The following is an 18431-nucleotide window of genomic DNA, read 5'->3' on the forward strand; positions in this document are numbered from 1 at the left end:
GAACAGACACTAAGAGGAGGTACTAAGTTTTCTGCCCAGTCTCAGTCACCTTTCTATTTTGCTTACTGTTTAGGGTTGAGTAATGTGAGTAAGGTTAAAAAAAATTGTTTTTCCATTTTTGTCCATGGTGGTTTGGGGACTCAGTTTTTTGAGCCTTTTAACCATGTGAGTTCGACCACCATGTGAGTTGGATCACCTTGTGAATTGTCCACTGGACAACCGGCAAAGGGCCCCCCACGCCCATCCACTCTTGTGACCGCTTGTTCACTTGTTAGTGACTAGCAGGCAGGATTATTTTAGGGAAGTCTGTCCTCCCCTTTCCTCCCCCAGAAATGTGAAGCCTTTGATGATGTTCTTCGTGGGGGCAGTCTTGGGTGTGGCCATAGCCGCCTGGGGATGAGGTGATTTTGACCAGACTTGCTTTGACATCTTTTTCCCTGGGTACACCCAGCTGTTAGACTCTACCGACTGCCAGCTTATTGCTGTATTGGTTTCAGCAATGTCTTGAGGCATAAATTGCTCCACAAACTGATCCAAAGAAACTTTGGCTTCTTTGAAGGGATAGTTTCTGAGGTCAGTGTTTGATATTTGTTCTCATCCCAGGAAGGCTTCTCCCACTTTTTGAAAGGGATTGATTCTGGCAGACTGTAGTAGGCCTGCAGTTTAGCTGTATCTCCAAAGAATCTATCAGATATCAGTTGCCTTTTCATCACAACTTCTACTGTTTTTGAGAGTGCCCTGAGGCCTGAGCCTCTTCATTTCCTGTTGCAAATGAAAGTCACTTTCTTTGGGGAGAGCTTGGAATTCTCTATTCTGTCCCATAGGCTCTGATGTACTTGTTCCTGCGTGACACCCCACTTTAGAAGCTGAGTGCTCAGTGTCGGGGGTGGGGTGGGCAGCCGCCCCGGATCTCCTTGGCTTGCCTCCCCTCGTGTGGATCCCTCATGCCACAGGCCCAGCAAGGACTCCTGGGGCTCCAGTGTCCTCAGCAGCACTGTGCCCAAGGCAGAGCCTCTGGGCGGGAGGAAGCCTGTCCTTCTCAGTGACTGGGTCTGGACTTGGCCTCTGCAGTGCTTCCCTGGAGGCGGGATGAGAAATGCTGAGGTCCTGCCTCTCGGAATGAAACCCAAGGAGCTGGAGGGGAGAGAGAGCCCTGTGTTCATGTCTGTACCAGTGTGGAGTGGAGTTTCTGTCTCCCTGAGCTGGGAGCTGGAGGGCGGGAAGAGAAGAGGAAGTGGGTCTTGATTCGAATACAACAGGCTCTCAGTTTTCTTATCAAATTTTTGGAGATTTTCTTGAATAAATGTTTCTTCATTTGATGTATCTCCTTTAGGATCCTTTCCAAAGACTTAAGTCTTTTTTTTCTTTCTTTTTCTTTTTTTTTTACTAATTTATGTCAGTTTTGCTGGGGAATGAGTCTGAAATTGCTCCTAAAAATTGTTTCATAACTTGATTTTTCCCCTGTTTAATATTGTGAATAACTTTTCTAATCATTAAATCATTAACATTATAGCATCTCGAGAAAGTGCAAAGGATAAAGTAAAATTTAAGTGAAATTTCAGCCTCCTGTGATTATCACTGTTACTCTTTGGGTGGACATCCTTCATATCTTCCATGTTGCTCCATAGCATGTAAACTTTGTAACATTTTTTTTTTTAACCAACAGTGTGTCTTGAGCATCTTTTCATGTCAGAGTAGATTTACAGATTTCTTAAAAGACTATTTAGAGGCTGTATAATAGTCTATCTTATTGCTATGTTATAAATTATCTTGACTAATTTCTTATTGTTAGATGTTTAGGTTGCGTCTATCCACTGTTCTGAACAGTACTTGATTAACAGTCTTGTAGGTAATGCCTTGTTCATGTCTGTATTTCCTTAGACTGAAGGCTGAAGAGTGAAATTGCTGGGTTAAAAAAATGTAAAAAACTTAAGAGTTTTAATGTGTGTTTCTAAATTCTCTTGGCGGAAAGCTATACCACTATACTTTTCATTACCAGTGTAGGAGGCTGTCCGTTTTTTACACCTTTGCCATTAAAACAAAGTAAAAACTGAATGCTGTTTATTAGATAGGAAAATGTTAGTCACTTAGTTGTGTCCAGCTCTTTTCGACCCTGGACTGTAGCTGGCCAGGCTCCTCTGTGCATAGAATTCTCCAGCCAAAAATACTGGAATGGGTTGCTGTGCCCTCCTCCAGGGGATCTTCCCGACTGGGATCTGGTCTCCTGCATTGCAGGCAGGTTCTCTACTGTCTGAGCCACCAGGAAAGCCCCAGCTGAACCTCCAGTACTTTGACCACCTGATGCAAAGAGCCGATTCTTCAGAAAAGACCCTGATGCTAGGAAAAATTGAGGGCAGGAGGAGAAGACAACAGAGGACGAGATGGTTGGGTGGCATCACTGACTCAATGGACATGAGTTTGAGCAAACTCTGGGAGATAGTGAAGGATAGGGAAACCTGATACGCTGCAGTTTGTGGGGTGACAAAGAGTGCATCATGACTTAGTGACTGAACAACAACAATTTATTAGGTATGCAGAAATGGTACTTGATTTAATTTGTGATTCTTCAATTTTTAAAGTACACTTTGTCATTTTCAGTTCAGTTCAGTCACTCAGTTGTGTCTGACTCTTTGCGACCCCATGAACCGCAGCACACCAGGCCTCCCTGTCCATCACCAACTCCTGGAGTCCACCCAAACCCATGTCCATTGAGTTGGTGATGCCATCCAACCATCTTATCCTCTGTTGTCCCCTTCTCCTCCTGGCCGCGTTCTTTCTCAGCATCAGGGTCTTTTCAAATGAGTCAGCTCTTTGCCTCAGGTGGCCAAAGTATTGGAGTTTCAGCTTCAACATCAGTCCTACCAATGAACACCCAGGACTGATCTCCTTTAGCATGAACTGGTTGGATCTCCTTGCAGTCTAAGGGACTCTCAAGAGTCTTCTCCAATATCACAGTTCAAAAGCTTCAATTCTTCTGCACTCAGCTTTCTTTATAGTCCAACTCTCACATCCATACATGACCAATGGAAAAACCATAGCCTTGACTGGATAGACCTTTGTTGGCAAAGTAATGTCTCTGCTTTTTAATATGCTATCTAGGTTGGTCATAACTCTCCTTCCAAGGAGTAAGCGTCTTTTAATTTCATGGCTGCAATCACCATCTGCAGTGATTTTTGGAGCCCAGAAAAATAAAGTCAGCCACTGTTTCGCCATCTATTTGCCATGAAGTGATGGGACCAGATGCCATGATCTTAGTTTTCTGAATGTTGAGCTTAAGCCAACTTTTTCACTCTCCTCTTTCACTTTCATCAAGAGGCTCTTTAGTTCTTCTTCATTTTCTGCCATAAGGGTGGTGTCATCTGCATATCTGAGGTTATCTGCCAATCTTGATTCCAGCTTGTTCTTCCTCCAGCCCAGCATTTCTCATGATGTACTCTGTATGTAAGTTAAATAAGCAGGGTGACAGTATACAGCCTTGACTCCTTTTCCTGTTTGGAACCAGTCTGTTGTTCCGTGTCCATTTCTAACTGTTGCTTCCTGACCTGCATACAGGTTTCTCAAGAGGCAGGTCAGGTGGTCTGGTATTCCCATCTCTTTCAGAATTTTCCATAGTTTATTGTGATCCAAACAGTCAAAGGCTTTGGCATAGTCAATAAAGCAGAAATAGATGTTTTTCTGGAACTCTTGCTTTTTTGATGATCCAGTGGATATTGGCTATTTGATCTCTGGTTCCTCTGCCTTTTCCAAAACCAGCTTGAACATCTGGAAGTTCATGGCTCACGTATTGCTGAAGCCTGACTTGAACAATTTTAAGCATCACTTTACTAGCGTGTGAGATGAGTGCAATTGTGCGGTAGTTTGAGTATTTGTCATTTTAGCTGTTAGCATTGTTTACTTAGTGAACTGTCTTTCCTTCTGCTTTTTTCCCTTGAGATGCATTTTAAAAAACTTGCCTGGATTCTTTTATATCTAACCATTCCTAATACTAATTGCAAATTTTTTCCCTACTATTTACCTTTTGATACTGTTTTATGATTTTTTAAATGGTGCTACAGAGATATAAAATTTAAAATTCAAAGCTGTTGATTTTTTTCCTTTGCCCATCATTTCATTGATATTAAGTGAGTATATTCCCATCCAGAGATTAGATACATATTTACTTATAGTTCTTTCTGCTTTTCTCTTTGCTCTAATATATATGTGTACCTTTAAATCATAACTGGAGTTGATTTTTGTGCATGGTGTGAGGTGAGAATTTAAGTAAATATTTTTTCCCCAAATGACTGGACAGCTTTCTTAACTGTGTTGGATGAGCCATCCCTTCCCCGTGGTGTATGATTTTCAAGGTGATCTTGTGTTCTTTTTCTTCAGGCGTCTTGCTGCCCTCCAAAAGAGACGAGAACTTCGAGCAGCCGGCATAGAAATTCAGAAGAAAAGAAAAAAGAAAAGAGGAGTTGATTATAATGCTGAAATTCCGTTTGAAAAAAAGCCAGCTCTAGGTTTTTATGATACTTCTGAGGAAAACTACCAGACTCTTGATGCTGATTTCAGAAAGTTAAGACAACAGGATCTTGATGGGGAGCTGAGATCGTAAGTTGCCTTTCTGGTTTTGTAAATGGAAAAGTATAGTAGGAATTTTATGGAGGGCCAGATATTATTGTCAGAGCCAGATTTTTCTTAGTCAGCACAATGTGACTTACATAATGCTTTTACCTATTTAATGGATTCACCTTTCTGAGAAAACCGGTGACCCTAGCTGTGATATTTTTAGCACAGAATACTGTTTGCATTTCTTGAAATGTCAGTCCTTGGCTGTTAGTGAACTGTCTACTCACTGAGTCACAGACTTAACATTTGGTAACCCGATTAGTTATTTCACTAATGGCCTGAAGGAATATGTCAAAAACCTGGTCTGCTTTTTTTTTTCTTAGTGAAAATTTTATCTTGTTTTTCTTAAGATGAAATTAAAAGGAAGAAATGACCATTACCAGTTCATTCTTAAATCTTTTCATCTAATGGGGTCAATATGTATTTTTATCAGGTGTCTTAGAATGCAAAGGATTTTGCTTATTTATATGGATTTTTAGAGTTTCTTTAAATCTTATATCTGAATGTGGGAAAAACCTCCTATGCTTATCAAAGATTTTTAGTTTTCCACCCCCTCAGTGGCCTTCTATATTTCCGTAGACATGAATTGTTAGTAAACAACAGATGTCAGCCAGGGTGGATCAGGATTTTCTTGAATGTACTCCGTTGTATTTGTTTTTCAGATTAGCACCTTGTTTTAGGTAAATAAACAGATAAAAAGATGGGAGAAGAAAAAGTCATTTGGATGAAGTGCACTAGATAGAGGAGAAGGGTGACATGCAGAGGGAAGGGAGCATTCCTGGTCCTTTAGAAAATGACCTTGAGCCTGGCACTACACCCTAACAACTCTCTGATGTCATTTGTCAGAACTTAACTATCCTTAAAAAAAAATGGTGTCAAACAATTGAAGATTAGTTTTAAAGGAAAATTTAAAACCAGTGTTTTAATTTTGTTCCCTTCGTTTCCCTTTTTGTATACTTTATCATTTTCCTATGTACAAACACATATTTTTGTATGAATGTAGTCATGATATAGGAGTAGTTTTTTTTTTTTTAGGAGTAGTTTTATGGTTTTCTTTTCACGTTATATGTAATATTTTGCTTATAAACATTTTGCTTATCATCATAGTCTTTATAATTACACAGTTTTAATATTTAGTACTAAATTACTTAGTGTATCTTTTCTTAATAATTCTATTGCTATTCTATATTCCTCTTGAACATAGTAGTTAAGTAATGTATAGGAAAAAGAAACACCTTACTGTATATAGTTTTGTCAATTTATTAGTACTTTTCATAAGAAGGGATTATTTTGTTCAGAGTATATGACTGTTTATATGGCCTTTAACGTTATTGCCTATAAGTAACTGAAAAATTTGTTCTCTACCTTGATCCGTGACAGTGAAAAAGAAGGACGAGATAGGAAAAAAGACAAGCAGCATTTGAAAAGGAAAAAAGAATCTGATTTACCATCAGCTATTCTTCAAACTAGTGGTGTTTCTGAATTTACTAAAAAGAGGAGCAAACTAGTACTTCCTGCCCCTCAGGTAATCTGATGAAAGTAGGTTTTTCATTGTGTGAATTCACATGCATTTATACATTTTCTCAGGAAATGTTAGCAGGTCTGTGTGCCAGGCTTTCTTTTAGGTGCTTGGTACCCTGAAGAAATATTAGGCCTTGAACTTCTCATATGCTGGTTTAGTAATTAATTGTCAGCTCTTAGCAATTTGTCAGTAGACTGGGGCTTCAGGCCTGTTCTTTTGTAGCTGGTGATGGTGGTATCTGGCCTTGTGGATTTCAGGTGACTGTCTTTTAGGGGATGTTTGGTTGTGTCATTTTTCTCTTTTTGAGACAGTAACTGTGAGAATTAGTGTGGGAGTTGTGGAGAAAAAAAATTCATTCAGCTCATTGTAGGCTCTGTTCCTGTGGCTGAATTGTGGTTGGTCAGAAACATGGGGATTTTGGATAAGCTTTTCTTGCATTCTGATGAGTACAGCTCTGTAGAATTGGACAGTTTAATGGAGCAGAGGATGGATTTAGGAGGTTTGAGCAGCTTCTTTAGCCAAATGAATGCCCTGGCTGCATTAATATAAAATTCTTGGGTATAAACATAAAATAGTTTTGTCAGATGCTATCATTTGTAGTGGTGATATTTCTTCAATTGGAATTTTGCCTGTAACTTTTTTTTTTTTTTTAGTTCTTAAGATATTTATTTTGGTAAAATCACAGAGATAACACCTTTTGATTTTCTTAGGGATTTTTGTGGCTCAGTGGACTCTGCGTGATATTTTAATTCATTTTTAGTATGCCCCCCCAATTGCTAAATGGTTTTGTACAAACACTATTAATTTATGGTCTTGATTTATTAATATATTGTTTTGAGAGAATTTTAGTATGGGAATAGAAGAATACAGTTTGGTACTGTATCATGTATGGAATTTCCCCCCTACTTTATATAGGGAACACTTAAAAAAACTTAATATTATGGAAATTTTCAAACCCACACATAAAGAGTAGTACAGTGAACCTCTGTGTACTCAGCGGTTCATCTTTCTAGAATGTGGACATTTTAAGCTGTAGTATTCTCTGGTTAAATATTGCTACTATGATAACTGTTATCTTCAGATTTCAGATGCAGAACTCCAAGAAGTTGTAAAAGTAGGCCAAGCGAGTGAAATTGCGCGTCAGACTGCCGAGGAATCTGGCATAACAAACTCGGCTTCCAGCACTCTCTTGTCTGAGTACAATGTCACCAACAACAGCATCGCTCTGAGAACACCACGGACGCCAGCTTCCCAGGACAGAATTCTGCAGGTAGGCTGCCACGTGGTAGCATGAGCCTTTCACTTTGTCTCCAGCTTCCCAGGACAGAATTCTGCAGGTGGGCTGCCACATGGTAGAATGAGCCTTTCACTTTGTTTCCAGCTTCCCAGGACAGAATTCTGCAGGTAGGCTGCCACGTGGTACCATGAGCCTTTCACTTTGTCTCCAGCTTCCCAGGACAGAATTCTGCAGGTGGGCTGCCACATGGTAGAATGAGCCTTTCACTTTGTTTCCAGCTTCCCAGGACAGAATTCTGCAGGTAGGCTGCCACGTGGTACCATGAGCCTTTCACTTTGTCTCCAGCTTCCCAGGACAGAATTCTGCAGGTGGGCTGCCACATGGTAGCATGAACCTTTCACTTTGTTTCCTGTCCTTAAAAAGTAGTATAAAGGAGAAGACTAAAAGGTTTGGTTTTGTGTCTCTTAGTGTAAGCAGTTTGAAACAGTCCTGAATGCATAGCTGCTAGAGATTTCCATGATAGGAAAGCTAAATCTTGTCAGTAAAGCACAGCATTTAAAAATTACACATTGCCTAGCAGTCCTGGGAAAAAAATCAGATGTGTGTAGTTAGTAATTTTATTTATTTGGCTGTGCTTGGTCCTAGTTGCAGCACACAGCATCTTTCATTGCAGCACACCGATTCGCTAGTTTAGTCTCGTGGGCTCCGTAATTGGGGTGAGCAGGCTTGCTTGCTCTGTGGCACATGGGATGATAGTTCCCCCAATCAGGGATTAAATCTGTGTAGTCTGCATTGCAAGGTGGATTCTTAACCACTGGGCCACCAGGAGAGTTCCCTATAGTCAGTAATTTTTTTTTTACAGTAATTTTTAAAACTTCCTTTGATTCTATACTTTGCATGGCATAGACGGCCTTTAGTACTGTTTCCCTCGCTCCTTAACACATAGGGTGTACACCTCTCTGTGTTCCTAGGGTGTTAGCATGCCAGGCAATAGACAGGCCTAACAGAATACTATTGAGTCTTTCAGCACTCCTTATATCTCAGTTTTCTAAGAGTCAAATATAATCTTAAGGTCTTGATTCAGTAGTCAAACAGTCCTATAAGGCTTTGTAAGAAAACAGTGCCCCTCACTGCCTGCTTTCTAGAGTTATCAGTGACAGCTCTTTGTTTTCACCACTGTAATGCTAAGACACTTGTTTCATGTTGGTTTTATTTTCAGTTTAAAGCATTTTTTTTCCACTTAGAATTTGAACATTTGGCGCTCTCATGCCCTCTGCCTCTACTGTGCATCCACACTCTCCATTTTCCCATCTTCCATTGTAGTTAATCATAATTTTGGTTAGCTCTATATTTATGGTTTACCTTATGACTATGTAGGGCTTTCCTGGTGGCTCATATAAAGAATCTGCCTGGAATGCAGGAGACTCAGATTCCATCCCTGGGCCAGGAAGATCCCCTGGAGGAGGGCATAGCAACCCTCTCCAGGGTTCTTGCCTGGAGAACCCCATGGACAGAGGAGTCTGTCAGGATACAGTCCTTGGGGTTGCAGAGAGTCAGACATGACTGAGCAACTTTCACACTCACTTGTGACTATGTAAACTGCATTCACTGCTGACCTACAAAGTGTCTTATAATTATTCCACTGCATAGTATTTTGTTTTTCTTTGGATTAGTACTTGTTTTACTTAGTTGCTAAGATTTTTGATTACTTGGCACAAATTCATTTCTGGATCTGGACTTTATTAACTGTCAGTCTCCTGTAATCTGGTAAAATTTTAGGTATTTTTATCTTTTTCAGCACTTGAAGTCTTTCCCAGAATTTCTGAATGTTCTCGTCTGAACTGATCACTCCTTAGATCTTGTTTATGGCTTGTTCTCTTGCTGTTCCTTCACTGTCACCCTGGGAAGTTTTCCCTTGGGTCTCCTCTTTCCTGGCTCCCATGTCTCTCACTTTCTTGGTTGGCTCCCTTTTAGTGAGTCATATCTGTAGGTAGCTTTCTGAGGAAGGTTTCATGGGACATGGAATTTTTAAGTCTTGAATATCTGCAGATCACTGTTTTACTCTCTTATTTGATTGATCGTACAGCTGGGTATAGAATTCCAGATTGAAAGGGTTTTTGTTCACAGCTTTGAAGGCAGTGTTCCAGGGTCTTCTGACTTGTGCTGTTAAGGTTAATAGAATACCTGGTTTTTTCCTTCCACTGGAAGCTTATATGACCTCTTTTTCACATGTATATTTCTTGATGTGGCTTTATTTTTAATCGCTGTACTAGGTACTTGGTGAGTCTTTTCATTCTGTAGACTCATGACTTTCAATTCTGGTAAGTTATTTTGAAAATTAAAAAAATTTGCTCCCCTTCATTGCTTTATTTCGATTTTCTTCTCTGATTTTCTGTCTTAATTGACTTTTTTGATTCATTGCTAGGAGATTTTCTGAATTTTACCTTCATACAGTTTTAAAATTTCTACTGTCATATTTTAAATTTCTGAACTCTCTCTCTTTTTTTTAATTAGACTTGTGTTATGCATGCTAAATCGCTTCAGTTGTGTCTGACTCTTTGCAACCCCATGGACTGTATAACTCACCAGGCTCCTCTATTCATGGAATTTACCAGGCAGGAATATGGGAGTGGGTTGCCATTTCCTTCTCCAGGGAGTCTTCTCAACCCAGGGACAGAACCCATATCTCCTGCATTGCAGGCAGTTTCTTTACTGTCTGAGACACCAGGGAAGCACATGTGTGTGTGTGTGTGTGTGTGTGTGTATATATATAAATATATATATATATTTTTTTTTAAGATGCAGTTTATCCTTTTATAATGTATAGTTCAGTGGTTGGAGCATCAGAGTTGGATTGTAAGAAGAGCATGTGAGATGAGAATTACGGTTGTGACTCTATGGAGAGTGTAGCCTGCCACAGACCCTGAACTGGCGATTAGGAGTTGTGGGTGCTGTGTTAGTAATGAGTGCAGGGTTATAGTAGAGGGACTGTAAAGAGAGCATGTCAGTCCTACCTGAAGAGGTCAAGCAAGACTTCAGAAAGTAATCTGTCTTCTTGAGTTTTCTTATGAAGTAGACCGGTTGGGAACATTTTAACCTCACAATGGAAGAAAGTGAGACTCAGAGAGTCTAATGAAGACTGGATAAAGAATTCATGATAAAGCCAGACTAGGTGTTCTGATGTTTAACCCAAGCTCATATTGGGAAAGTTGAATTCTTAGTTCTTCATATAAAGAGGCTTGGCACGGGTAATAGGAAAAGTTGTTGGGTAATGGTAATTTTGTATGTGAGGACACAATCACATACACATTTCTTGACATATAAAACTTTATTTCAAAACTTCTGACATGTTAATGTCAGAAAGAATGGTTAAGTATTGAATTCTTCCATGGTTCAATATCATTTTCTCTCCTGGTTTTCACTGAGAAAATATGTAAGAATTCTACTAGCTTTTTGTGTAGTAGGACTATAAGAGAGGGATTTGCTGTCCTGTCTAAACTGTTAAAACATGCTTGTTTACTATCTTGTTAATCAGGAAGCCCAAAACCTCATGGCTCTGACCAACGTGGACACCCCATTAAAAGGCGGACTCAACACCCCTTTGCATGAGAGCGACTTCTCAGGTGTGACACCACAGCGGCAGGTTGTACAGACTCCAAACACAGTCCTTTCTACCCCATTCAGGTATTGTAAATAAACAACTGATTTCTGCTTTAGAAAAACCTGAATCCGAGGACTTGGACAATGTGTTTGCTTTAGAAATGTTGACAGAAAATGGAAATTAGTGTTTATCTTGTTTTTAGAGTTCCCCTCATTCATAGAAGCAGATAACATTATGGTATTTAGAAACTAGTGAAATACATGAACCTTCCTCCTTTTTTCAGAGTTTCGGGTGCTGTCACCTTATTTGTGAATACTTTTAATCTGACTTAAGAAGTAGATCCATCCATTATTAATGAAAATTTGGTGTCTTTTATAAAAATTGTAATCCTTTTTATGCATGTATTACTGTTGCTTGTTCCCCAACATTTTATTATGAAAATGTATAACATTTAGAGAGTATGGTAAGAATGGTAAAGCAAACATCCATATACTCACTATTTGATTCAGTGGTTTATATTTTATTGTGTTTGCTTTATCATGTATCTATCCAGCCATCAGCCTATCATATTTAAATACATTTCAAAGCAAGCTGTGGGTATCTTTACATTTCACCCTAAACACTTCTTTGTCGTATAAATAATTGACTAGAGTTCAGTATTTGTTTATACTTCTTTTTTTTTTTAACTTCTTTTGCTTTAAGCTACTGTTTTTAAAGAAGAAATACTATAGAAACAACTTGTATTAAAATAGAATTTGAACTTTTAAGGTTAGAAATATGTGGGGTTTACTATTAATTTTAAAATCTGTCCTCTTACTGGTGGTTTAAGTATGTGAAGCTTTTCTGACTGTTATAGCTATGCATGACAGCAGGATCAAGAACATTGGCAGCGAAAACCTAATGTGACATAGCACTTTTGCAAGGCTTGCAAGAGAGCCTAATCCCTCTTTCTCCCATGTATGTCTTGTTTTTCAACTAGATTGTGAGCTCCTTGGGGGCAGGAATCACGTCTTATATGGTAGCACCTCACCTCACCTCTGAGAACAGCTCTCTGGCAGCATCACCTGTCTGGAACACAGCCAGGATTCAGGAAGTAATCAAAAAAACAACAGTCTTTGAACATATAAAAAGAAAATTATTTATTTTTGGCTGCATTGGGTCTTCACTGATATGCGAGGGCTTTCTCTTGTTGCAGCAATTGGGGCTACTCTCTAATTGTGGTCCATGGGCTTCTCACTGTGGTAGCTTCTCTTGTGGTGCATGGACTCAGTTGCCCCAAGGCACGTGGGATTCTCCTGGACCAGGGTTTGCACCTGTGTTCTCTGCTTTGGCAGGCAGATTCTGAACCACTGGAATACCAGAGAAGTCCAAGGCTTTGGACATTTAAACTGTATGATATGAAGTTTATGGCTTTTATTTCTGAGAGGTTCTTAGACCTAACTCAGAACAATTCATATTTAGATGTGATCCTAAGTCTGGTGTTTGGTTTTCAAACAGACTTGAAGTATGCATACCTGTGATGAGAATCTGATGGCCAACAGCTGTAGGCAGGGAGAAGACAAATAATAAGTTGAAGATACTGAACTCAGTAAGAGTCGTTTGGGGTCTTAAGTGTGGTGGGCAACCTCTCTGACTACTGTGTGTTCTTAGCCACCCTGATGTGTTAAGAAAAGGTTGAAAAATGTTTTATGGACCTAGTTAATAAGGTAAAAAATTACTAGCTATCATGACTTTATTTGAAGTCATTAAAATAAATACACTGTGTGTAAATACTGAGTTAGCTGAACCAAACCTTTGTTTTAACCTAGAGGTCTAACTTAAAACCAGATAGGGAGACAGAATTTTAGGAATATTTCTTTTCTTATAAAATAATTTATGTGAAAAATATTTGGAAGCACAATTCAAGTAAAATTGACACTTTCATTAACTAGAATTTCTGTCTTTCTAGAACTCCTTCTCATGGATCTGAAGGGCTGACTCCCCGGAGTGGGACAACTCCCAAACCAGTTATTAACGCCACCCCGGGTAGAACTCCTCTTCGAGACAAGTTAAACATTAATCCTGAGGATGGAATGGCAGACTACAGTGATCCCTCTTATGTGAAGCAGATGGTATGTGTCAGTTCTCTTTAAGTAGTCTTTAAAAAATGTTAAAATCTCAAGGGTACCAAAATAAAATTTTCCCCCTTGTCAGTGCATATTTCATATGCCTTCAGATTCTCTACACTTGCAGACACTAGAAAAGGAACATGATTTGTAGGACTTGAAAAGGGAAACCTTTTGGTCTTACTAGCCTACTTTTTCTTATTCTTAATTTATTTTTCAGTATTGATTATGCTGATATTAATGTTCCTTGTATCTTCAGTGATTTTTAATTTTTATCATTTACTAATTAATAGTTTAGCTTCCTGAATGGTACACTGATTTTTTTTTCCTGTTTTTGTAAAATAAGGTATGAATTTTGAAGGCCTCATGAATTAGATTTTGAACTTTGATTCCTCTGTTTGCCTTTGTACTTTTAGAAGGACGGTCAAGGTATCAGAGCCAAGTTAATTTGATGTTCATTGTTGACCTTAGTGAAGTTTTTCTTCTGTATGTTTTTCAAGGTGATGTAGAAAGCTAATTATAAAAGTTACAGTTTTATTTTTGATCATGTTATTGCTTTTATTACATTACTGTTGAGCCTTTTTATTTATGCCATGGAAGGTCATTGTGAGATTTTTAAAAATGAGTTCCAATGGTGGTTTGCTTCTAGTTTACAAATTAATTCTAACTTCATGTATAGATTTGGTTAGTTGAGAATTTTTTTAAATGTCCAGATTGATATCATGTAATGCTGACTCTGAATGGCTATATAGGAATTAAACAAGTAAAGAATCTAATGTGTATAAAACACAGATCTGGACACTTCATGGGATTGAATGTTGAGTAAAGATGTCCCTTGTCTTAAAGAATAGTTTATGCTCTGGAGAGATTGGCAGTATTAAACCAAATCCAAAAATAATTGTAATATAAGAACACAATAAAGCCCTTTGAGTAAAACCAGTGTGCTTAGGGTGGCCGAAGAAAGAAAGAAATCACATTTGTTGGGTGGGTACTAGGAAAGCCTTCCTTGAAGGAGGTATGCTCAGAAGTAGGTGGGGGGCTGTCCCATGTGGAGATCACAACATGAGTAAATGTGGAGCATGTTCTGGACATAGCAGCTCACTTGGTCTTCCCATCTTGCACATATGTGTTGGACCAGTGGGGAATGAGACAGACAGGTGAGCTGAGGATGGACTGGGGAAGACTTTGGGTACTAGGCGCTTTGAGGAAGTATGAGCTGTTTGGAAGTATGAGCTCTTTGGCTTGCATATGACCTGTTATTTGCATGAAAAAGAATCATACACACAAATTCAGCAGTCTTTTCAGATTAGGTTTCATTTATCCAAGGACAAGTTTACTTTTGAACTTGTTCTTTCATTTCCTATTAAATTTCAGAAATCCTTAAAAGGAAATCCTAAAGAACTTCTTGTTTTTTTGCCCTGCAGAGGTATAATTCTCAAACCTGCTATTAGACTATCCCAGAGTAAATTCATTGACCACAAATCAAAGTTTTTTTTTTCCCCCCAAAGTTTTTATGATTGGTCTTAATGTAGGGAAGAAGTAGAGATAGAAATTAAACAAAATCTTGTCTCAACCCTTAAGTTAGGGATCATTTTTCTAGAATTAAAATTAGGCTAATTGTATTTTAGAAACTCTTATACAATATTAGTTGAGTATTTTAATGTGTATAAATTGAGGACTAATTTTTTTCTACAGGAAAGAGAATCTCGTGAACACCTCCGTTTAGGATTGTTGGGTCTTCCTGCTCCTAAGAATGACTTTGAAATTGTTCTACCAGAAAATGCTGAGAAGGAACTGGAAGAGCGTGAAATAGATGATACTTATATTGAAGATGCTGCTGATGTGGATGCACGGAAGCAGGTGGGTGGCAACTGTTAACATGTCTCAAGATCTCTACTTAGTGTTTTTTTTTCAGTATTGAAAAAAATTGCACTAAAGGAAATTACTTAGATCAATCTTGATAGGTGTTCTTAAAGTGTATAATCATATAGGTCACAGTTTAAATATCCTCTCTCAAATTCATTATGGTCCTTTAAAATATGTGTAAGTAGTCTTTTAGACATTGCTTTCACTCTTGCCAAGAAAAGATGTTATTGACCAGTCTTAAAACAAGTACATCTTATTGATTGATTTGTTGGTTGATTGATTTGTTTCTTCATCAGTGTAAACTAATGGGCAGTTGTGGGTAATGCAGGGAGCTCAACACGGTGCTCTGTGACAACCTAGAGGAGTGGGATGGGCTGGGGGGGTTGTTCAAGAGGGAGGGAACATGTATATTTATGGCTGATGTGAGTTGTATGGCAGACGCCAACACAGTATTGTAAAGTAATTATCCTCCAATGAAAGAAATTTTTAAAATGTGGATTTGGAAATTTAGAGTGCATCAGAATAAAATTAGTAACACCTTGTACTAATATACTTTCTAGTTAATTACTTTTCATATGTACATAACAACCAGGTGATATAAGTAGGATAGGTATCAGGTTCATTTTAGAAATGCGGAAACTCAGGTGAATTAAGTTAACTTTCCCAGGTCTCGTGTCTTGAAAGTGGTAAAACTTGAACTAAAACTGAGATCATGTGATCCACTTCAGAACTTCTTTTAGCAGCCCATTTTGGGATGTTTTTAGAAATTGAATCATTTCTAGGGATTGGAGTGATGGAAGTCATGCTTTAGAGAGAAACCACATGAATGTGCTTTTTGGTGAGGGATATATGATAATACTTTATGAATTTAATTCTCTTAGCTATTTTGAGCTACATTTATTCTAAAAAATGGTTTGAAGTTCTCTTGTGTTAACCCACATTATTCATAATTTAAGTCATAAAACAGCACCCTTGCTGGCTGGCTTTTTAAATAAAAAATCAGTAGCATCTGAGGTGGAAGGGAAAGGTTGTATTGCAGGAGGGATAATTGGAAGCATCCCCTCTAAGTTTAGGATTTGGTCTTTTAGACAAGAAAAGAATGATTATCTGATTGAGGGAGCCATGCAAATCCGGATAATGCTTCTAGTAACTGTTGGAAGTTCTTAGTTTGTGCTGTAACAAGAGAATGAATAGCCTGGCTAATTTCAGTGGCGTTACATTGCCTTTCTACAAACTTATACAAATTACTACAGCTTTAGCTCTTGAACATACACGTTCTTATAGACGAAAGTGTTTTCACCTTTACTGAAATGTGTCAGATACTGTATAGCTGTAAAAACGGTTATAAAAATAATTTTTTTAGGCCATACGAGATGCAGAGCGTGTAAAGGAAATGAAACGAATGCACAAAGCTGTCCAGAAGGATCTGCCAAGACCATCAGAAGTAAGTATTAGAATTTCTGCCTTAGGAAGTTTTAAGTTTCTTTTTATGTGATTGATGTTTTTTATATTATTCATAAAGTCTATAAAACAACATTTCATCTACTTTCTGGAATATAGTAAAGCAGTTCCCAGATCCAGTCTTTGAAATGCTTCACTGGTACAAATAAGAATTTTGAAAGAAAAAAGAAAATAATTTCTTTTGAAAATGTTAAACTGCTTTAGGTATACCTCGGAGATATTGCAGGTTGGTTCCAGGCCACTGCAGTGAAATGCTTGTCACTCAGTAAAGTGCGAATTGTTCTGTTTCCTTGTGCGTAGTAGTTATATTTATACTAAACTGTAGTTTTTTAAGTGTGCAGTCGTGGTGTGTCTAAGAAAAGTACATTCTTTAATGTACTTAATGTACATACCTTAATTAAAGATACTTTATAGCTAAAAAAGTGCTAATTATCATCTAAGCTTCTGATCCTGAGTCATAATCTTTTTGCAGTAGTAGCATTAATGATCACAGCTCACCATAGCAGATAGAGTAGTAATGAAAAAAATGTTTGAAATATTGCAAGAATTGCCAGTGTGACATAGACAAAATGAGCAAATGTTGTGGAAAAAATGGTGCCAGTATATTTGCTCAATTCAGTGTTGCCATGAGCTTTCAGTTTATGAAAAGAAAAACACCTCGTCTGCAAGTTTCAGTTAAGTGAAGCACAGTAAAACAAAGTGTGCCTGTATTTAATTCATTGCTAGAAGTAGTACCATTAGTATGTTGCAGTATTATGTTTAGTAATTGTACGTGTTTTAAAATTTTAGGTAAATGAAACAATTCTAAGACCCTTAAATGTAGAACCACCTCTAACAGATTTACAGAAAAGTGAAGAACTGATCAAAAAGGAAATGATCACGATGCTTCATTATGACCTTCTACATCACCCTTATGAGCCATCTGGAAATAAAAAAGGAAAAACTGTAGGATTTGGTACCAATAATGCAGAGCACATCGCCTATCTGGAACATAACCCTTATGAGAAATTCTCCAAGGAAGAGCTGAAAAAGGTATCATTGAGTATTTTTGTCTCAAGATTTAAGTATTTTTTAGATACTGTATATCATGGACAAACATGAACATATTTTCCCATATTGATGTTTATAAACAACAGAAATATATGGTTAAGAGAGAAATTTTCATGTTAAATGTTATGAAGAGGACATCCTCCCCTCTCCCCTCCCCTCTCCCTCCACAATGTTCAATGATAGACACTGGTTTTGATGGCAGGGCGTTTTTTGTGTGCCTCATTGATTGTTGCTACAGTTGCCATTTTCTGGCTTTAATTCTGCTGTCTCTAAATAGAGTGGGATTGCCTTTAATACTTAAACATCACTTAACTTAGAATACTATGAAAAAATAAGAATGTATTAAAATATTTACAGATTAAACCTTTCATCTAGTCACAGAAAGGAAATACCATTTACTGCATTTATTTCTCTGTAATGGTTTCCCCCTACCCTTGTGGATAAGGAAATAAAGAAATGTTTTCTTGTATAACGTCTGTCCTACCTCTCCCTCCATATGCATTTTATTCTTTCTGCTTTGACAGAGCAAACAGCTGTGATTGTGACTAGAAATCTGTACAGTGATACAGGAAAGGAGAGTTAGTGTCATGGTTGGAAGAAGAGTGGTCTTTTATTGAAGTCTTCTTTCTTTAGTCTTTCATTCTGAGGGGCAGTGAAGTACCTGTCCGTTAGAATGGGCTGACTTAGGAGGAAACCAGATTCTTCTGTCTCTTGTCTCTCTTGTACTTGCCTTCTCTCTTTCTTACTTTCCCGTTTTCGTACTGTATAAGTGATACATGTTTATTACAGAATTTTTAGAAAATAGAGGAAGAGGGTTTGGATTTCTGTTTCAGTTTGCTTCTGAGTAACTTTGAGTTGCTGTCTTTTAGTAAGTGCCATGGAAGCTGCCCTCTGTTGAGAATTAGATAATGAATTCATTGCTTGAACAGTTTCCTCTTGTTAGAGTGAAAATATGAGGAGAAGATAGATTTGAGGAAATCA

General features: G+C 38.0%; 1 protein-coding gene across 1 annotated transcript in view; it reads left to right on the forward strand.

Annotated features, from left to right (window-relative positions):
* Positions 1-18431, forward strand: part of CDC5L (cell division cycle 5 like) — a 45238-nt gene that overhangs the window by 7508 nt on the left and 19299 nt on the right. Inside the window, exons 6-13 of the mRNA XM_065912307.1 lie at positions 4372-4590; positions 5989-6133; positions 7212-7400; positions 10903-11051; positions 12917-13079; positions 14769-14933; positions 16303-16383; positions 17190-17432. Of these exons, the coding sequence (XP_065768379.1) occupies positions 4372-4590; positions 5989-6133; positions 7212-7400; positions 10903-11051; positions 12917-13079; positions 14769-14933; positions 16303-16383; positions 17190-17432 (1354 nt within the window). The remainder of the gene's footprint in view (positions 1-4371; positions 4591-5988; positions 6134-7211; positions 7401-10902; positions 11052-12916; positions 13080-14768; positions 14934-16302; positions 16384-17189; positions 17433-18431) is intronic.

The sequence above is a fragment of the Muntiacus reevesi genome, chromosome 20 (genome assembly GCF_963930625.1).
Source record: "Muntiacus reevesi chromosome 20, mMunRee1.1, whole genome shotgun sequence".
NCBI classification, from domain to species: Eukaryota; Metazoa; Chordata; class Mammalia; order Artiodactyla; family Cervidae; genus Muntiacus; species Muntiacus reevesi.